Below are 21,419 nucleotides of genomic sequence, written 5' to 3' on the forward strand. Positions count from 1 at the left end.
CAGGGGGACCCTTGGGGAGATGCTTGGTTCTGGTCTGGCCTTTTTTGTTTGGCTTTCTTGCCACCCAGCAGGGCTAGAGGGGAGGGGTCACAGTCAATACTGCTCTTGGGAGTGTGTGGTTGAACTGAATTCTGGAGATAATGAGGAGCCCCTTCCCCCACATCACGTGGGAGGCAGCTGAACAGAGTGTGCTTTGCTGTCCCACAGACCATTTAGGGGACCAGGAGAGAAGGTATTCCAGTATATCTGCATATCTGTAAATGGCACAGTCCCAGTTCTTTAGGCGTGGAACATGAAGTCTCAATGAAGTTTTAAGAGAGCCAAATCTGCTCATTTTGCATATGGGGAAACTGAGGTCCAGAGAGGGGAAGGACTAAGTCAAGGTCATTGTTTACATGAGGCCAGCAGTGCCTAGAGTTCAGATTCCTAGTCCCTGCCCCGACTTCTTTCCATTCGTTGCGTGTTGCTGGCGTGGATTCCCCACCAGAGTGAGGCACAAAAGCCTGGATTCTTTCCTTTGTTTGAGCCTGGATCTAGACCTGTTTCCCAGAATCGCGAGACACACCACCAGTCTTAGCTTAGGGGGACTCCTTTTCCATGTCGTTGGCGCCGCCTGGTGGAGTTGTGGAGAATCCTCAGCAGCCGCGGCTGCAATCCTAGACCTGGACTCGAAATGATTCCCTAGGGACAAGTTTACCTTTGGGTTGGGCGGCAGTGGGATTGGGAGCCTCTGCTCGCTCTCCACAAGCCTCGGATCTTGCCTTCTCCCACTGCCGTCTTTCCGCTCCCTCCTCCTGGCCCCCTTTCCCGTGTGCCGGCCCCCCTCACCATACAGATCCATCTCGCATTGGAATAGCTCCCATATCAGGGGGCCAAGATTGAGAGTCTGAGTCTGGGGGACGGAGGGCAACGAATCCAGACTTTATTGTCGGGGAGAGGGAAAAGGGAAGACGTGGGTGGGGGGCCGGGGTTGCTACATCGTCAAGCATAAAGAGTTGATGGGGACGGGAAGGCCAGTGGGGGCCCGTCCCCCTCCCGGTCGGCTGCTGTAAGGGCTGACGATACGGAAACCACAGAGAGGGGAGGGAGGTCACGCCCCCGCCCGAATTGTGCAGTGGAGGTGTTTGGTGGGAGGGACAGCCATGAGGTCTAGGAGCTGGGACGGGGGAGGCTACAGACTCAGCGAATCCTGCGGAAAGGGGAGGGGCGGGGGCGAGGCTTCTATTGCTTTTTGCTCACAGTTTTGCGGAAGGCGAGGCGGGGGTGGGCTTGGACTGGACACCCCTTGCCCCCCTCGGTACCCCTTGGGCGATGGGTGCTGGTGAAAAGAATGGAATCCAGACTGGGGAGGAAGAAGGTGAGGGAAGGGTCTGTAGGGGCATCTACTTGGTCCCACCCAAGTGCCAGAGATGCCCCCAAGTGCTGCCCCCTAAGATGGGCCCAGCTAGACCTGGGGCTGGGGCATGGTGCGGGGCGGGCACAGTGAGGTTGCAGGCGGTAAAACCAAAGTGCTTTTGAGGGACCCAGGATCCCGCCTGCTCCCCTCCCCCTGCGGAGGACGGGGGTGTTCACGGAAGCGCTTCAGTTTGGGGGCAGGGGGCCGGAGTCCCAGAGTCCGCTTATTGCCAAGAAAATCCATTTCTGCCCCCCGGACTCCGACCATGGCTTGTGAACCCCGTTTTGTGCTAGGTTTGGGGGGGAAGGGCTGAATGGACATGGCTTTTGGGAGGGGGGGTGTCTCCAAGGGGGCTCGGGGGTGAGACGGCCCCCCCTTTTCTAGGGGAGAGGGAAGGGCAGGGGGCGGGGTTCCCTGAGATCTGGGGTGTTCCCCCCCTTCTGAAGCCCCCCTCCCCCGCTACCCCTCCCCTTTCCTGGAACCCCGTACCTCGGGGTGGGGGGGAAGGAGAGAGATCATTCAGGGAGTGCCGGGAGTAGGGGCAGGCTTGGAGCCTGGAGGCCTGGGTCCCGGCTGGAGGTGGGGGGGTTGAATGGGAGGGGGTTTGGGGTTCAGGTCAGTAGGGGGAGAAAAGGATGGGTCCGTGCGCAGTTCGGATGGGCCCGGGGGCCGGGTGGAGCAAGGGGTGGGTGATGGGCGGTCCCTGGAGAAGAGGTGCAGCTGGGGCCGGACGCAGGGACAGCGGGGAGCCTGCTGCCGCTGCCATCACCGCAGCCACCGCCAGGGGGCTGGGGAGCAGGCCACCGGCCAGGGACTTGGGCAGCTCCTTGGAGAAAGTCAGCGTGCCCTGCAGGGGGGAGAGGGGCGGGGAAAGAGAGAAGTCATTCTGAGGCCCGAAAACCCCACCTCTCCCCGGGCCCGCTCGCTCCCCCCCCCCCAGTTCCGGTCCCCCCGTGGCCGAATTCTCCAGCGCCCAGGCCTCACCGCCAGCTCCCCGGCGCCCCTAGGCTTCTTGTGACGGCTCAGTAGCGGGTTGGGCTTCCCGGCCACGCCGTCTCGGTGCCGCCGGCTGGAAATGTGCTGTGAGGGCGAGTGGATAGTGGGTTGTGAGCCACCGGGAAAGGAGCAACCGACAAGCCGGTAGGCACACCCCAAACAGCTGACTCCGCCCTTTCTATGGCACTAAGGACAGACCCTGAAAGAAGCGCCCTCACCCCAGCTCGCTGTTCTCCTCCCCACTTAGTGAGTAGAGCTTCCTAGAGTTCCTGGGAAAGGCCTTGGACCCACCTGTTTCAGTTGGACCTCCGAGTTGACCTTGACATTGCAGATCTCACAGTGGAAGGTTCGGTCCTGGGCAGGGGCCTCTGGTTCCCCAGGAGTGGGAGGCCCCAGACGAGGGTAAGCTTTGATGGGGCCCAGCCCACTTCGGGCCTCCAGAATTGTCTTGTGCTTAGTACCTGGAGCCCACAGAGGGCGGAAGGTAAGGGGTGGAGGAAAAATTTTCCAGGCCTACTAGGTGACAAATACATTCCCAATTAAAATATGGTGGGGGAGCATCAAGTGTGGGGTTTTTCCAAGCCCCTTGGGATGCCCCCAGACACAAAGTGGGTCAGGGGAGAGTCACAGGTAAAGAAGTTAGGTAGAGGGGGAACTGAGGAAGAAAGTGGCTAAGGAAGGGGGGACATGATTTAGGAGGGAGATAGGCTGATAAGTCTTGGAGGGTTCAGGATGTTGGAAACCAGGGGAATTAGGTGGTAGGGAGCAGAAGTGGGCTGAGGACAGGGGAGTAGGGGTGGGGGTAGGAGAGTCCATACCTTTGTTATGAGCCTCAAGCTGGGACAGGGAGTTCACTGCCACCTTGCACAGAGCACAGTAGAGCAGCCGCTTGGCCTTTTCCTCCTCTTCCTTGCTGCCCCCAGGCAGGGAAGCTGGGGCTGGAGTCCCCCCTTCACCCTTGGTTGTACCCTGACCAGTCTCCGGAATGCTGGGAGGGGATGGGGAGCCAGGCTGTTTCTCTGGGGATCCTGGAGCTGGACCCAGTCCATTCTCCATGGAAACTGTTGTTAGGGGAGAAACATAGGGGTCACCCCAGATGGTTTTTGGAGAAGATTCTTTATGTGGAGGAAACCCACCCCCATTTCCTGGAGGGCAAGGGCCCAGGAGTCCCCACCCTGTGACAACATGCATGCTGTCATGCCCTGGGCCAGAGCCAGATGTGGTCTAGCCGCTACAGGCTGGGTGTGAGGCTCCAATGCCTGGCTCATTCTCCAGAGGCTGGGAAAGGTTGAGGGGTCCAGCCCCAATGGCTTCCTCTTCAGGGTGAAGCTGGCACCCAGCCTAGCGATAGGGAGAGGCATGGAACAAGGATTCACCCCTCAATGGCCTACCAGCCAGTCTGGGCTTCCTGCCTGGCCAGCCCCTTCCCAGAGTCCTGCCCAGTCCTCAAGGAGGCATGCCAAGAGCTCTAGGAAGGGGCAGAGGCAGCATGAGGAGAGGTCGGGGAGAAGCAGTTACAGACACGGCAAAAGGGAAACAGAAACAGCAGAACCGGAGAGGGAACAGGGATGCAGGCTGCTCTATAATTCATGGCTTGATTAAAGATGCACAGGCCCCAGCCCTCAGCGCTGGGTTCTGGCCTCTGTACAGGGGAAACTCTAGCACTCCCATTCTTGCTCCAGCGGCCGATCCAGTTTCCCAGTCGTGGGGAGGCTGGCGGTGGGGGCGGGGCACTGGTGGGAAAGGACCTTCTGACCCCTGCACGTATGCAGTTGCTTGCCCGTCCTGTGATCTTTCCCTTTACTTCTCGTGCTCATTTCTGTCATCCATTACCTCCGTTTCAATCCAGATAGCACAGCCACATCTCAATCTGGACAGGGCTTCACGGTTTACAAAAGTAGGGCAGGTATCATGATCTCCTTAGAGATATACCAGCGGGACTAACTAAATGAGGTAATATACGTAAAGCACCTAGAACAGTGATATTGAAGACATGTTAGCTACCACTACCGCTATCATCATCACCCCATTTTACAGAGATGCTGCCAAGTTTAAAAACAATGATCAGGTAAGAAGCAGCCAGAGCAGAATTAGAACTCAGCTCACCTGCCCGCCCTGTCTGTGCTTCCCTGTGGGATGTGCGTGTGCGTGTGTTGAGAGTGGGGTCCTGGTTGCAAAGCTGGTGTTGCAGATGCCTGGTTCTCATTCTACTTAGGGTGGGGCAGAAAGGACAGGCAAGGATAAGAGGAGATGGGGATATTCAGTCTCTCTGGAGTTGGTCATGACTGATATCTGATGTGGTAATCCCAGGGTGGGGTGGCTCATATCTTCCTGTCTTGATATTCCTTCCTACCAATTTCTTGGCTGGGAGTATGACTGAAGATGGCCACAAGCCATGAGGGAGAAAGAATCTCAGTTGTTTTTTGTAAACCTGGAAAAGACCTCAAACATCTTAAAGTCTCACTCCCAGGAAAGAAAACTCTGGCCCAGTGAGGTGAAAAGATCAACCAAGATCATCCAGCGAGTTGCTTGAGTTTCCTGAGCTCTCAGTCCTCCCCAAGGGGAACCCCAGAGGGCAGGCCCTGAGGTGTCCTGATTCCCTCCCTGCCCCTCTCCCCAAGATGAAGGAGCCTCTCCCTGGATTTGATGGTTCCTTTTTTCTTGAGGAAGTTTGCCAGGTGGCCTCACCCTAGCCCCTCTCTGAGTCACTGGGCGGTGGGGAGGACAGACAGTGGGACTCTGTCGAGAGGAGCTGGGGCGGGAGTGGGGGTGACAGGATGGAAATTTTGTATCACTGTGCTTGGCTCCAGGACTCACCTTGGGTCATGGTGGGGTAGGGGCTGAGGAAGGGAGAGGAAAGGAGAGGAGAATTCTAGGAAGTGAGGAAAGAACAGAGGAGACAAGATCAGTTGAACAATGTGGGGGGGGATTCAGACACACCTGGACGGGGGGCTACGCCATCCCCGTTTTGGGGGGTGCTGCCCGGGGGAGCTGGGTCTCCAGGTTCCCGGACGCCAGGCTCCCGGCCTCGGGTCTTGGCAGCCTCAATGCCTTTGACTCTTCGGGCATGGCGATTACCCTTGTAGTGTGCCTCAGCCTGGCTCTTTAGGGATGAAGGAAGAAAATGGAATCTGAGATCACCTTTCATCTGACCATTCTCCCCGCTGAGCCCCTTCAGGTCCTGGGGTGGTCTAAGCAGGCTGTAGCGCGTCTCTTACTGTACCAGGGAGATGTAAAGCCCCATGCCAAGGAGTGCTGATTATTCCTGGGGTTCAGACTAGCTTCTCAAGCTTGAGAGTAGATGGGAACCCGGATCGTCACCCAGCCCAGGCTCCACCCTACCACCACACCCAGGGCCTGGCTGCTGACTCGGGCTTCTCACCTGGGTGAGGGACGGTTACCCCAACCTATAATAGAATCCTAAATGGGAGGGTCCCAGCAATCCAGCCAGCCAGCCAGCAATCTCTTGGCCCCCTGGCCTTCTTTGCCTATGTCTCCTGGCCCTGGGATCGAGCCTTCACTGCTCCTACACTCAGGCTGGGAGTCCCAAAGAGCCCTGAGGTCTGGGCTCTATCCTGACTACCCCCCCCCCCCCCAGTTCTCATTTTTCCTGAAGCCTCTGTGGACACCCTGGAGGACCCTGGCCCCAAGCCCAGCTCTGGAGATAGAGACAGCAGCAGAGACAGCTGTCAAAACAGAGCCACTTGGGGGAGGTGGGGGAGGGAAGGAGAGGGCAAAAGAGGGGAGGGCTGCCTACTATTGGCCCCCTGCCCCTCTAGTCCTCTACCTTCCACCAGTGAGTGGAGCCAGGGTTGGGGGAGGGGATGCCTGGGATTAAGGTAAAGGAAAGAACTAAAGCAGGGTTGGTCCTGGCTCGACCCCCACTCCCATGTGCACCTCCTGCTAAGAACATACAATCCTGGAGCCACAAGGTCACCCAGACAGGGATAGAGTAGAAATAAAAAGTGTGGATGGGCAGGAAAAGAAGACTGACAGCCCAGGGGTGGGGCAGTGGAGTGTGGAGCCTGGCATCACGGTATGTGTGTGTGTGTGTGTGTGTGTGTGTGTGGACTGGGTAGAGAAACAGAACATGCTTTATTTCCCCCTACTCAGCAGAATGAGGCTCTGCTGTTTTTCCCCAAGGCTCTCAGAACTTGCACCCCACAGAGTCCCCTCTAGACCCACACAGAGGTCCCAGGGGAGCCTCAGAGGGAGGACAGCTGGGAGGCCTGACACCTAGGTTCTGCGTTTTGGGTGGCCTTCTCTCCAGGGGAAAGTCCCCCATTGGAAAGGGCAGAGAGAGGAGAAAGCCAGGAGGTTAGAGTGAGGTGGCTGGGCCAGGGGAGGAGTTTAGCAGAGGCCATGGAGGGCACGGGCTCTGCAGGGGAGTTAATGACCTAACTCAGCCCAGTGCCCAAGGACTAGTGGGCCAGAGGCCCCTCTCCCACCCAGACACGATGGCTACTTGTGTTCTAAGAAGTTCCGAACCAGGGAGGCATCAGTCACCAAGGAAGGGAGAAGTCAACCGCAGAGGACTGGCCTACTTCATGTTGAAATATACAGCCAGCTCTTGTCCCTCTCAAGTGCCTTCCATCCGCCCCTGCCCCTCCTGCAGTATCCCCATTCTCTGCTCTTCCCCTGATATCCCCTTTATCTTTGCCCCCCACCAGGGCTCCCAGCCTCCACCCGCCCTGAGATCCCCTGGCTATCGCTGCCCCCCCCCCCAGCAGTTAGGCTTCTTACCTGAGAATTGAAGCGGATCTGACAGACATTACAGGAAATGATGGGCCGCTTGGTCTTGAGCAAGGGTCCCCCAAAAGTGTGGGACAGTACAGCCTTCTGCACAGGGTCCATCTGTGGAGGCAGGCTGGGGTGAGCCAGGAACCCCAGCACAAGCTCATGTCCATCATCCCCCACATTGGTAGCAGCTGGGTTGAACCAAAATCCCCAGAACCTCCTCTCTATCCCTCAGTTTGCCTGAGGGCTCTGAGCCTCAGTCCCCTGATTCCCTCCCAGCTGAATCTTCACAGCGCTGGAAGGGACCTGAGGGATCAACTGGCCCCCTGCTCCCATCTGACAGAAAGTAGAAGTGGTTTGCCCAAGGTCACACGATGAGTTAATAGCAGAGCTGGTACTTAAACGTGGACTGCTGTCTCAGTTCATCACACCATGATGATCCAACTCTCTTTTTGACCTACAGCTAGGCCAATCCGCCAGAAGTCCACTGATGGGAAGTCCCAAAGCACCCCAGATCCTAGGTCCTTCAGCTGAGGCCTTTGAACTCTTTTGGCCCCACTCTGGGACAAGATGTCTACCAAGCTAAGCTTCTGGTCCCAGGAGACAGACATTCCCAGCTTCCCATCGGGCCCCGAGTTGCCCTAACACACTCCCTAGACCTCTTTAAGGCAGCAGATCTAAAGGGAGTAAAAGAACTCAGGAGAGAGTATATGGCTGTAGCACATAAGGCTGAATTAGTGGGGGGAAACTAAGAAGCTGGGCTGTCCTGAGGAAGCCGAGAGATCTTCTGAGCTCTTTCTCTGGGGCAGGGCTGTGGGGCTGGGCGTGATTAGGAACAGTCTCTGCCCCCACCCTGGGTCAGCAGATGTCTTTGCAGTCTCCTGCCAAGAGTTCACATGAGGAGGGGAGAGGATGGGAGTTTCTCTCTGAGGCCTTCAGCTATCAGGGGATGAAGCCAGGGGCCTAGAGGCATGAAAACTGCCTCCCTGCACAGTCCTCCTCCCTTCTGGCCCCTAGGCAGCCAGGGAGAGGCGAGACTGGAACGGAGCCGAAGCTGAGGAGAACTGAGTGATGGCTGGGACCTCTCATAAGGATGGAACCAAATTAGAGTTGAAGCCTTGTCTTCTAGGTGGAAAGATCGAGTGCAAAATAGTTGCTGGGCCTTGGGGTTCCTTAGTTCCTCAGCTGAGACCCTTCCCTGCGCCCAGGTCTTCGTGGTTCCCAGTAAGACACCGGTGAGAGACAAGAACATGAAGCAGGGGGAAGAAGGTGGTTGGAATCGGGGAAGTCCACACATCCTGGCTCTCCCCAGTAGTCTCACCGGCTGGTTGGGGGTAATGTCAGGAAGGGGGCTTTAGATCCCTGTGAAATGGGCTGCCTCATTTGGTAGTAGTAGAGGCAGGAGCCATGACCAAGTTCAGATGACTGATCTGACTGACAAGTGTCCCATCACTTGGTCTGCCTTTGGCGGGAAGCAGCCCCTTTCAGTAGCTCACTTTTCACCTCCTGGAAACCCAGGTCCTATTCAAAGAAAAGCCAAACGAGGGAAGAATGGGTGTGCCTGTGTGTCTAGGCAGGCTGTGATCAGTCTGTGCATGGGTGGGGTGTGAAGGAGTGTCCTGTGCTGTGTGTACATCACTTCTGTACCAACAGTTCTGTGTCGGGGGCTTGGCCGACGCCATGAATGGTCAGGTTGTGTAATCTTCAGCTGTGTGTTTATCTGTGTGAACGTATGATGTGTTTGGCAGAAAGAAAGACAGACCAAGTTGGAGACAGGCTTTAATCAGAGAGACAGACGACTGCTCTCAGCTCCCAGTCTCCAGGCGTCAGTCCTCCCTATCCAGAGACACCCCCCGCCCCCTGCCCCAGTGTTCTCCTCAACCCCTGGGCTTCCTCACATGCTGGGTGGGGAATGGAATTCAGCCTAAACAGAAACCCAATCTGGGCCAGGAAACCTAAGTCGATGACAGCAGTAGGGAGAGAGAAGTGGGATGGAGAGGGGACAGCAGAGGCCCCAGTTCTGTCTCTGCCCCAGCCTGCTCCGCAGAGTGCCCTGAGGACGACCTGTGGGCTGACCATCCCAACGTCCACCCGGGGAGAATGGTCCCTGCCCCACTTAGGTCCCTCCCCCAGGATGAGAGCCTTTTCTCTTCCACACACCCCTCTCTCACTTTAAGTCCATAAATACCAACTAGGGGTGGGGGTGGATGGGCAAGAGGGCACCAACCCGGGGCGTGGGTCCTTCCCACCCTCTCCTCCAGGAACTGAGGAGACACCAGGCTGAAGGTGAGGGCTCCTGGGCCCAATCCCTGCGCAGGTGGAATGTGAGCCACTGAAATGCCGCTCCAGGCCAAGGTCAAGAGGCCCTGGTGACCTAGATGAGGGCTCTCTCGGGAGGGGAGGAGGCCAACATCTCCCACAGCCCATTCCACTCCAGAGCCCCTTTCCTGGGATTTTGGCCTAGACACTGCCTGGAAAGGTCCACAAAACATTCCTCTCCTACCTGCCCTCCAACAGCAGACATGAAGGGGAATCACTCCCTGAAGCTGGGGCAAAATGAATCAGGAAGGGCAAGGGGGAGGGAAGGGAGGAAACCAGATCAGGAACACAAAGGGGGGGGGGCATGATTATATTTCCTTCCATTGCCCTTTATCTGATGGAAACTGCCCCTTGTTTGACCACCCCACTTCCCCATCCTCCACACCCCCCCCCCCCCAGTAAAGGTGAAAAGGGAAGGAGGGTGGAATCTCAGGGATGGGAAGACCTGAGGGACAGGAAGAATTGAAATAGGAAAGACAGCGAGCTAGGGGGTGTCTAAAGAGCAGGTGGAAGCTGGTGGGGGAGGGATGCTGGGAAGGGGAGAGATGCCAGGATGGGATAAGAGGGATCTAAGCGGCGTGGTAATTTGAGGGTACATGTAAGACCTGATGGAAGTCTGAATATCTGGGGGACTCCAAGGATCTGAGAAGCAGAGGTGGGGGTATCCAGTATGGTGGCAGTAGTCTGGGGTTGCCAGCTGGGATCCAGAGATTGGTTGGGACCGCGCCAGTTATGGGGGATGGGCCAGATAACCCGAGGACCAAGCGAAAGGAGAGGTAGCCCGCCCGCCAGGGGCGGGCGGGGATGGGGTGGGGGGGCGCTGCGGCAGCGGCAGGAGCCAGGGAGAGAGGAGGGGCCGGGTGGCTTACCCTGCGGGACCCCGGGGGCCGCGACTCCATGGCCCGGGGTGGCGGACCCGGGCGGGGCACCCGAGCCTGGCCGGGCCGGGCAGGCCGGGGACGCGGCGCTCGTTGCCCGGGTGGCTCGGGGCTGTGCGGCCGGGCCAGCCCGAGAAGGGGAGGCGGTGCCGGCCGGGACCTGAGCCCGCCCCGGAGGCGGGGCCGGGGGCGGGCCGCGGACGGGGGCGGGGCTAGGGCGCCTGAGAGGGATGACGGGGGGGCTAGGGTGAAAAGAGGAGAGGAGGGGGTGTCCGTATCCAGATACTCGTTCCAGAGTGGACCTTGTCCTGGCGAGGGGCCCGGCCACCCGCTATTGACCAGCTGACCTCGCCTTCCTGCACTGAGGACCCTTACTGGGTCCAGTGTCCCCACCAATCCTATGGACGATTCTGTTTCTCTAGCTCGGACGTTTCTTCCATCCCTTCCGCCCTGGCCCTCGCTCCCTTGCTGACAACCTCTCCTCCAGGTTCCCAGACGACCCTTCTGTTCCCTCTGCACACGACCCCTTTGCCCTTTTTACATGTCACTTCCCCTACTAGGGAGGGGAAATGGAGCCCAGGTACCTAGGTGTCAGGCACTGCTCTCTCAGCGACTCCTCTGAATGGTGGAGCTGGGGGGACGCCCAGAGCAGAAGCGACTTCAGATTGGGGACATCGTCCCAAACCCCTTCCCACCTCCTCCCCTCGCCCGCCACCTGCTGGACAACCAGGTTCCCAAAAAGCTGATGTTTCGTGCACTTGCTGCCCTCTGGCGGTCGAGTAGGGGCAGCACTGGGGGCTGAGGAGCAGGAGGGCCGAGCAGCCCCCTTCCCCAGACACCTCCTTATCCTCTCTGGACAGGCCTTGGGTTTCCCACACTCCCATCTCTGGATCTCATCCTCTCCCATCCCACCTAGGACAGGGAGATGAGTGAAGCAGGGGACTGGATGTAGAGAGAGGTTTTCTTTGGGAGACAATGAAGGACGTCCAAAGGCAGAGGAAAGCATAATGTGGCAAGGGGTTTAAGAGGTAGGAACTGCCCCAGGAGGAGAGAGATCTGGAGGTCTTAGTCCAGGGAGGGGGAGACTCTGCGATGAATAATAAAACCACCACCACCACCACCACCTACTAATGTTGATTGAGTCCTTGGAATGTACCAGCCTCTGTACTGAGCTCTTTGCATGGAATATCTAATTTAATCTTCACAACCACTATTCAAAATAAGTACTATTATTATCTTCATTTTATAGATGAGGGAACTGAGGTTTAGAGAGGTTAAATAATTTGCCCAAGGTCATAAGCTAGTAAGTGGCTGAACTGGGATTTGAATTTAAACCTGGGCAGCCTGACTCCAAAGCCGTGTACTTAACTGCTGCACAGTACTGCCAAAGGCCCGTCTGCAGCTTTTCTGCAGTCCTCATTCCCCTGCAGAATTTGACACTATTGATGCAGCCCGCCACACTCTCTCCCTTGGCTTCTCGAACTCTACAGGAACCAGGTTGCATCCCCACCCCCTCCAGTGGCTCCTCCATTTCCTTTGCTGGAGCCGCCTCCTGTTCCCGCTGCCTAATTCTGCTTATTCCAAAAGGCTGAGGCCTTGGCCATACTACCTTTCTCTCTCTGATCCTCTCTTAAGTCAAATAATAGCAATAACATACTAATCATAGCAGCTTACACTGAACACTTTGTGCTAGGCATCATGATTACACAATACAATTCTCACAAAAGCCTCGTGTGTTGGTACTATTACTATCTTGTTTTACAGCTGGTAAAATTCAGGGTCAGAGTAGTGAAGCAATTTGTCTAAGGTCACACAGCCAGTACATCTGGAATGTCAATTCAAACCCTGCCAGTCAGATGCCAAAGTTGGTGCTGCTCCGCGCTCCGCTGCACTCGCCGAGCTTGTCAGTGCTCCTGGCTGTAAATAGCTGGTCCCTACTAGAGGCAGTGGAGCCATGGACACTGTGGGAGTCAGAAAGCCTGAACTATCCATCTGAATTGACCAGCTTTGTGACCTTGGGCAAGTCATTTAACTTCTCTAGGTCTGTGTTTCCTCATCTATAAAATGGGGAAAACGATGCGAGACCCAAAGGTAAATGTAAATGGGGTGTGTAGATGGGGGAAAGTAGTTCCAGCCAGCCCCTTCTGCGCTAGTCAAACTGAATCAACTGCACTTCCTCAAGTGCTCTTTTCTAGCCTTTGTTCATGCTATTTGCTTCAGCCTGGAATGTTCTCTAAGGTCCCTTTTAAAATCCTGCTAATAATTCTTCAAAGCCCAAATCATATGTCACCTCTAGGTTCAATCCCTTTTTCCTCTGTTCTCTTTCTCCTTTTCAGCTCTGGTTGGTCCCTTAGGCACCACCTCATTCAGCAAGTCTTTCTTGCCACTCGCTTGGGCTCCCATACAAGCTAAAGCCTCTGACACAGCTCTTTTCACACTACAGGGTAGCTGTTAACTTGTTATCTTTCCTACTAAGCATGAGCTCCCCATGGGCACAGACTGAGTCCTGTACCCCTCACACTTGCTACAGTGCCCGGCACACAGTAGGTGCTCAAAACGTTTTTTTTTGTTGTTGTTCACTTGAACCATTGTCAGTGTCTTTGTCACAATATTTATAACTCTTGCTCTGTTTTGTGTGATAGATTGCTGCCCAGATGTCGATGTTTCTCCCCTGAATATAAAAGGTCTTTCAAGATTGGACCTTATCATGTTTGCCCTCGTGTCTCCACTGTATCTAGAACAGTGCCCTGCTTCTAGTCAGTGCTCAGTTTTCTCATCTGTACGACAGGGATAAAACAACAGCTTCCCTGTAGGGTTGGATCATACCTTCGGCACATACTGTGTCAACTGAGGTCAATCACTAAACCCATCTGAGCTTCAGTTTCTGCCTTGCTGTATGGGAAAGTCCGCTTTGTTGGGGTGTGGTGAAGATGAAGTGAGATCAGGTTCCGAAACACCTACCGCAGCGCCCGGTGTGTATTGGATACTCAGTCCGTGTTTGTAGCTGAGTATGGTTTGATGGTGGGTCAGCTGAATAAAGCTGACTTCCCCCGAACCTTTAGCTCAAGCCCACTCTCCAGGACCCAAATTCCAACTGTGTGCTGGACATCTCTGGCTCAGTGTCCCACTCCTATACCAACTCACCATGTCCTAACGTGAGCTCAGTAGCCTCACCCTAGACCAGCTTCCTCCTCCAAACCCCTGCCCCTGTTAAGGTGACTTCCTCCAGTCACAGAGGTTTGAATCCTGGAGTCAGCCTTTACTCATCCTCTCTCTTCTCCCCCACCCCCAAATACCAGTTGGTCACCATGGCCTAGGAATATTTCCTTGGAAACACCTTGCCCCTCCTCCTTCCTATATACTCACACTGTCCCTGCCGCTGGCCCAGTTTGGACTTCCAGGTTTCCCTGCAGGCCTGCCTTGGTGGGAGAGCCTCTTCTAGCCTCTGCTCCCTTTCATCCAGCTGTCCCACCCACCTTCCTCAAACACTGCTCTTACCCAGTCACTTTCCTGCTCAGGAATGGATAATGGCTCCCTATTTCATACTGTATTAAATTTAGACAACTTTGCTAGCCCCCTAAGCCCTACCCCATTGACCCTACCCACCCAGATGTGGTTCCAGAGAGCTAGAATTTACAAACAGGCAGGCTTGTGGCCCTGCTTATTCCCTCCTTCTGGATTCAGCACCTGTCCCCTTCCCAAGTCCCTGTAGTCGCAATCACCACTCTAGGTCTCATTTCTTCTCTAGATGGTGGGCTCAATGAGAGGATTCATATAAAACACGTAGCACAGGGCTGGCTCATAGTGAGACCTCAGCAAATATTAGCTCTTGTTATTGTTGTTAATACTATACCAAATAGCCAACAATGCTTGTAACCGACTAGAAGTCAGGGAGATGGGGTTCTCAGAAGAGGTAAGTAATTAGAAACAGAGGAGAAGAGGGCAGGGGTGGGTTGGAGGGAAAGAAGGAGCCAGGGTCTCAGGAGGGTAGGGCAGGCAGGCAGGCTGCTACTCACAGTGTTGTAGTTGCTGAAGAGGCCCAGGGTGGGGGCCGGTTCCAGGGGGAAGGGCAGGATCTGCTTGAGGTCCAGTGGGGGCTGCATGATGGGGGGCTGCCGAAGCAGAGGGAGGGGCCCTGCCCGGCTCAGGCTGCCTGAAGGGCAGAGAAAACATTACGTGGGGCAGGAAGATTGAAGCTTGGGAGCCCCACCCAAACCTGTCAGTCCCACTCCCCCCAGCTGGGGCCCCCACACTCAGAAGTGTGACCCCCGTGGTGCACACACTTCCCCTGCTTGCTGTCTCCGGAGCAATGGAGCACAGTGCCCTGTGGGCCCAGGGGAGGGTGCAGACCAGTCCTTCCCTTCTGGGTGGTTTTCACTTCCCCCTTCTCCAGCCTCCCTCCCACAAGACCTTTAGGCATTTTTACAGACCCAGGAAGAGCACAGACCTTCTCTGCTGGATCAGCAGGACTCGGAAGCCCCATGGCTCTGACCACTCCCTTCTTCTGGTTTTGTTTTCCCCCAAGGAATCCCAAAGGCTAGGTCTCACCCCAGGGAGAACAGAGTCAGGTGGGTGATTCATCCCACTCCCCAGAGGGGAATATTGAGGCCTAGGTTTGGAGGAGGGCTACTGAGTCAGGCTGCCGAAAGAGCTGTGATTTGTCCCAGCCATAATTCCTAGTTAATTGTCAACATCTCTGGGGGTAGGTAATAGGTGAGTGGCATTTGCTCTGGGAGGCAGACCGCCTGGGCTCGTTCTCAGAGCCCCTTTCCCCAACCTTCCTGTCTTCCCCCATGCCCCTTTGTCTCACTGGGAGTGCTCAGCTCCAGCCCTGCAGGAGGAACCGCCACCCTGGCCTCTGGGAGGGGAATGCCTGGGTCTGACCCCAAGGGGAAATGAAAGTCCAGGCTAGCCACTCCACTACCCACCCACCCCTGAGACCTTTTTCTCCTCCCCCCAGAGCTATAGGAGGAACCTTGCCAGGCTCCAAAGGGGTGGGCCAAAGGCCCTCAGGACCCGTCTGGGCTTCTGCTAGCTCAACTCCCTTCTGCGACCTAGCTGTCCACCAGTCAGGGAGTTCTGGCTGCCCTTCACTGCTCTAGCAAGCCCCTGCCAACAACAGGGGTTCCCAGGAACAGAGGCAAAGCTAGGAGGCTGCAAGCTTGGCCCCGTCCTCCCTTGACCTTACTGGGGCAGAGGGTACCCGGGGATCCTTTCCTGCTCCCTCCATAGAGTCTGCCCCTTTGCATACCTTCAGTTTCTGGTGCCTGCTGCCCCCAGGCAGTGGCCTGGCCCTGGCCCCCCAGGGGCCTGGGCCTGACAGCGTCCCCTTCCCTTGGTTCTGCCCCCTGCCCCCTCCCTTGCCAGCCCCCTCCCCCCCAGTCCAGTCAGTAGAATCAGCCAATCAGAGTCCTGGAAAAGTGGGGCAGAGGGGAGGGCGGGGGAGCAGGGATTAGGGAATCAGAGGCGAGAGGGAGGGGGTGGGGAGGGCTCAGGCACAGCTGGGGGCAGGGAGCTGGTCCAGAAAGGTCTGGAGGGGTCTGTCTCTTCTGCCAGGGTGGGTGGCCACGGTACCCGAGGTCAAGGCTGCTGGGAGCTTGGGCTTTAGATGGCTAAGGGCTGAAGGAAAGGGCAGGATGCTTGGCTTTGGCCCTTGGGCAGTTGGGGGTCTGTAAACCCTGTGTGCATTCCCTCCTCTGCCACCTCAGAGTTGGGATGGGATGGGGGAGAGGAGAGACAGACAGACAGACAAAAGCCAATGAGAGAGAATGGGAAAGAATGACAGAAGCAGGAGTAAGTGATTGAGAAAAAAGACATAGATACTGAGAGAGAAAGGAATAGTGAACAACCGAGAGATGGAAGAGAATGAAATGAGAGAGAGAAAAAGAGACTCTGCTGAAAAGCTGGACACAGAGCTAGAGACCAGGGTAGAAAGACTGAAAGAGAGCAGAAAGAGCAAGTAAGGGAGAGAGAAGAGAGGGACAGACAGTCTGAGGGGCAGTTTGACCACCTCGCCTTCGTCTGTCCTCTCAGGGCTTCTCCCCTCTGCGTGCACCGCTCCCCCCGCCCCAGCCTGGCACACCAGACCAGGGCAGCCTTAACGAGCCCCGGGCAGCATCAGGAATGGTGAGAGAAACCTGAGCGCTCCCAGAGTCCCAGGCACCCAGCACCCACCCCTACCAGCTGGTTTGGGGCTGGCACTTGCCCCGCCCCAGAGCAGCTCAGCAAATTGACCCTTTCCCCAAGTCTAGACTCTCCGAAGCCCCCACCACTCACACACCCATCTCAAGACAGAGATGAGTTCTGGAAAAGGCAATAGAAAAAAAATGTAGTGTAGAGCCACTGTGTGCCAGGCAATGAGTTCTGAGTATTACCACATTTAATCTCTGAGGCAGCTATGATTCTGTGGAGGTAGCTGATACTATTTTCCCCATTTCACATATGAGGAAACTGAGGCTCAGAGAGCTTAAAAACCTTGGCTGACGTTACATAGCCTGTAAGTATCAGGGCTGGAATTTAAATCAAGATCTGTCGCACTCTGTAGCAAATTCTTTCGCAGCTAATAACCCCGGAAGGACTCTAGTCTCACTTGGAAGGCATGGAGATCCAAGCACAGGCTTCCATCTTGTTCAAGGAGAGGAAGGGGAGAGCAAGGTCCCTGCACTTCCTGGGGTTAGAGGAAAACAAACAGTAGCCATTCAGTTCCCTATGGCCAGCAACTCATCTTTTCCACTGACAGGAGCCCTGTAGGGAAGGAGGAAGGGGAGGGAAGTGGGAGCATGGCTGAAATGAGGCTGGAGTGAGGCGAGGAAGCAAGGTGGGCAACTAGAGATCCATCTGGCTTCTTCCCGATTTGGGGGTCTACTGTGCTATGAGATGGGCAGAGGGGCTGATGACAGCTCATGAGCAGAGTGGGCACAAGCAGGGCTCTCGTTTCAGGTGGCCCAAGCCTCAGTCCCCTCTCCCCTTCTCTGAGAATAATAATAGTTGCCACTTTTTGAGGGCTTACTCTATGCCAGGCACTGGACATCCACGATCTCCCTGAGGAGGAGGGCTCCACTCCTCAGGAGCTGGGTGACTAGCTCATTTGGCAAAAGAGAACAACAGTACTGCCTCCAGGAGTTGTTGAGAGGATTGAACGAGTCCGTGGAAATTGCTGGCATGCTACAAAGGGAGCTCAATGTTTGCTAAATAAATGAGTCCTTATCTAATCGATGATGACAATCAGCTCTGAGAAGGGAGTTACTTGACCAAGGTCACACAGCTAGTGAGGGACTTGAACCTGTCTGTCTGGCTCCAGTGACAGGGCTTTCAAGAGCTACGCTTTTGTGGGTAGACTTGGGATGGGGTGTGGGGGTGGGGAAGGGCAGGAACATAGTGAGGGCTGGGGAAGCAGGAAATGAGGTGGGAAATCCAGGGCTTCTGACATCTGGCTAGGTGAGGGCTGCGGGCAGGTTTGGAGGGGGTAGGAGAGCGCACTGGAGTGTGTGCATGCATGGCACACAAGTCGGGCAGGGCAGGGAGGAGCTTGGGCCTGGCTGGGGCAGGCCGCTCCAGAGGGAAGCTCATTAGAGTAATTACCTCCAACAGATAGCGCCCCACCCAGCTCGTGCAGGATTGCCAAATGCTCTATTAGAGACACTTCCCAATGCACTTTAGAGGGGATGAACTCTCAGACCCTTGGATGGATGTCCACCTGTCCCTTTCTATGTGCTACCTAGCCCCAGGCACTTTGATCCTGCTCAGGTTTCCTCTCCAGCACCGAGCCACAACCAAGCCACATCTAACTCCTTCCATCCCACTGACTTCTGGTCTTTTCCTTCCTCCCTTCCCCAGAAATTTTGGCCAGGTCAGAGTGCGAGCCCCTTGGCTGTCTTAGGTCAGGCCTGGTGCCTCAAGCCCTTGTGGTGAAGAATGGGAGTGTCTGCCCTGAGCTGGCTCAGGGAGTGGTCATGTCTGGTAGGAGCAAGAGTCAGGAAAGGTGTTAGGGTAGGGCCGTGAGTTAGTGTTGGCCTTGAAGGTTGCGCCAGGATGAGAGTGAGATGAGAGAGAGGTTTTGGGATTAGGGTTGCAGGTAGTATTAGGGCCCTAATACTACTTGGGTTAAGATGGGAATTAAACTCTGGGGCCAAGGAAGGAACCGGATTGGGGTCTGGACTGGGTTCTCATCTCTAATCCAACTTTCTCTTCAGGCCTTTGGGCCTCTTCTCCCTCCCCAGCAATGCCTAAAATTGGGGTTTGAGGGGAGAGCCTCGAACCCCTGCATCTTGACTTCTTGACAAAATCCCATGTATATGTTCCCTTCTGCCTCAACTTCCCCCATCCGGACAGGAGGCATGCTGAGGGCTGGAAAAGCTTTGAAGTCAAAGATGAAAGCAACAAGGGGATGATTATGAACAACTACTTAAAACATCATCCTTAATAACCCTAGGGTGGATGTAGGTGGGGCAGGCTAAAGGGAGGAGGTGGCCAGGAAGGGAAGAGAGAGAAGATCCCTGGGAAATCTTCCCAATCTGACAGGAAAGGGCCTCTTTCAATGCCCCCTCCCCCCAAGGGGCTAGTTGGAGAGGACAGTAAGAAAGGCCTGAAACAGGGAATTGAGCCCAGAACCACCATCTGCTTAAACCTAGGCCCGCAGTCTAGATCTTGAGCAGGTAGGCAGGGGCCCCACCTGCTGGTCAGGGCAACCAAGCTCATGGACTCAGTAGACCTCAGCATTTGGAACAGAAAACCTTACTATGGGCCCTGGGGTGTGGCCTGAGCCCTGGCTGGCAGGCTTCCCGCCCCTCTGTTGGCGGGCACAAGGAGGGAGTTAACTACAGGGTCCCCTAGGAGATGTGGTGGGGGTCCAGTTGGTGGACCCAGGCATTTTTCCTGTGGTGGAGTCTTGGTCAGGTTTGAGCAGGTCCCTGAGGTCGTCTTTTGAGCCTACTGACCACGGAAAGTGCTGCTCACACTGGCCCGTTCTGGATAAACAGGACGCTGCCTCTGGGGCCCGTGCCCAGGGTGGAGCCCACATGCAGGGATTGCACAGGCTGGAGGAATGTGGAGCCCGTGCTCTGGGGGCCTGAGTCCAAGATGTGTCGGTGAGGGTCACTTTAGGGTGGGGACAGTCTTCAGAGTTGGGTGAGGAGTCTCTTTGCTGGAGATACTTGCAGGAAGGAGGCAGGCAACCAGTCATTCAAGCCTCCGTTCCCTCATTCATCGAATAGGTATGATGGAGCGCGTAACATGGTGAGAGAGGGAAGAGATAACAGGGTGGGGAGAGAAAGATGGACGAAGGAGGGCGGAAGGGGGGAAAGATCACTGGTGGGAAGTCAACAGGGGTCAAAGAAGGAAGGGAAGCTAAAGAGCCAAGGAGGCAAACAGCAGAGGGACCCAGCAGAGGGCTGAGGCAGGAGCCAGGCAAGCCCTGGGGCGCCAGCATGGAGCCAGGTGTCCCCAGTGGAAGGCAGGGAGTGTGTGGGCCTGGTGTGGGTAGGTGGGGGCTCTCCCACCATAAACAGGGCCCAGGAACCGGCCTAACCAGGGCAGAGGTCAGAGGTCAGAGGACATAGCAGGGCTGAGACTATTGTGGAGGCAGGGGCCTGGAGCCCCTGGAGCTGAGGAGGAGTCCCGGCGCACAGCTAGTCCCTCACCTCCCCCACCCCGGGGCTCCCTTCCGATGTAGGTCATGAGGATGGGGTGGCTGTGGCTGGAGGGTTGTCAGAGCCCCGCGGGGGCTCCCCTCCCCCATCCCTACTCTCTCCATTGCCCCTTGTCTCCTGGTGCCCCCGGCCCAAGGCAGGGGTGGGGGTGGGGGAAGAAGGAAGAAGAAGGAAGCCGGGAAGGAAGGGCCCAGGCAGCCAGAGCAAGGAGAGAGCGGGGCAGGTCCCGGCGTGTTGGGGCAGGATGGCTGCGGAGGCAGGATCGGAGCCGCAGGGGCCTGGGATGGACAGTTTCCCACCCCTGCTTCTCCCCAGCCCCCTTATCTCTGGCCCTCAGGTTCCCACCTCCCACCACACACACCTCGAAGCTACACCCACCATCTTTTCCCCGCCCGCCCCCCACTTCCTCCTTTCCCTCTTATCCTGGGCCCAGAAGGATGTCGGAGTGTCTGAGCTAAGGGTGGGGGAGGGCGTGCGTGTGGGGGGACGGGTCAGAACCTTTCCCTCAACTCCGTCAGGCCCACACCAGCCCTCTCCCCCAGGCTCTCGTAGACCGTCATATAATATTCATGAGCCTCATGAATACGCAATGTCCTCATTATGGGGCGGGGGTCTCGCCGGCTCTGCTTTCCCCTTCAGCACTCCCTAAATTACCCCGAGAAGCGGCAGCTTGGGGAAAAGGGGAAGAGGGGACCCCCAGATGTGGAGCCAGATGAAGGGGGAGGGGGAACCGGTTGCTGACGGGCGGCCGCAGCCACCGCGGTGCCGGGAGACGGGGGGTGGCCTACTGAGAGGGACCCAGGAGCCCGGAGCCCAGAGCCGCAGAGCCCACTCACCGAGGATCATGCTGGGGACCCAGGCGCCCGGGGTTCCGCGTCGCTCTGTCCCGGGGGCCGTTCTGGCCGGGCTGGGGGTACGGGGGGAGGAGTCGGGGGAGGAGCAGAGGCCGGCCCAGGCGGAGCGGGGGCGGAGCCCGCAGCAGGTGAAGACGGGAGGAGGGGGAACCCGGGCACCCTGGGCTCCATGAGGGGGCGTCTTGGCGGCTCCTTGCCCCTCCCGCTTTCTCTCCCACTTGCTGCCCCGGGTCTCCTGGATTTACGGTGTCACTGCAGCCAGGGCTGGGGGAACACGACATCTACAAGGCGGTGTGAGGTGATGGAAGAAGAAGCTGGGAACTGAGATGCCTGGATTCCCGGGAAGGGCTGAGTCTGAGGACAGGAAGTCTGGTCATGAGCTGATATGGGGCGAGGGATCCCTAAATACTCTGGGGAGGGATGGGGCCTGGGTTGGGTGGGACACCTGGGTCCTCTTCAGAAATAGGCTGGGCAGGGTAGGTGTGGAGGAGTGCAGAGAATGTTAAGGTCGTTTGTCTCTCTGACTTTGGAGCAGGATATTTGGGGGCTGGGTTTCAGAGGTGAAATGGGCTGACAGTGGATCAGGCTGATC

The 21,419-nt window shown here is 56.6% G+C and overlaps 1 protein-coding gene across 4 annotated transcripts; it reads right to left on the bottom strand.

Moving 5' to 3' along the window:
* Positions 1-898: 898 nt before the first annotated feature.
* On the bottom strand, positions 899-20,993 carry ZNF385A (zinc finger protein 385A). 4 transcript variants are annotated; one of them, XM_026501668.4, is made up of 8 exons: positions 20,810-20,993; positions 14,343-14,479; positions 7,136-7,246; positions 5,333-5,495; positions 3,211-3,453; positions 2,684-2,853; positions 2,381-2,476; positions 899-2,243 (listed from the first exon to the last, which is right to left on the bottom strand). In XM_026501668.4, the coding sequence occupies exons 1-8, from the start codon at positions 20,817-20,819 to the stop codon at positions 2,013-2,015; spliced, it is 1,161 nt and encodes a 386-aa protein (XP_026357453.1). In that variant the 5' UTR covers positions 20,820-20,993; the 3' UTR covers positions 899-2,012. The 4 variants fall into 4 exon arrangements, with proteins under 4 accessions (XP_026357453.1, XP_026357454.1, XP_044241360.1 ...); XM_026501669.4 differs by lacking the exon at positions 20,810-20,993 and adding an exon at positions 15,578-15,680; XM_044385425.3 differs by lacking the exon at positions 20,810-20,993 and adding an exon at positions 14,774-15,463.
* Between the last annotated feature and the right edge of the window lie 426 nt (positions 20,994-21,419).

The sequence above is a fragment of the Ursus arctos genome, unplaced genomic scaffold (assembly GCF_023065955.2).
Source record: "Ursus arctos isolate Adak ecotype North America unplaced genomic scaffold, UrsArc2.0 scaffold_26, whole genome shotgun sequence".
NCBI lineage: Eukaryota > Metazoa > Chordata > Mammalia > Carnivora > Ursidae > Ursus > Ursus arctos.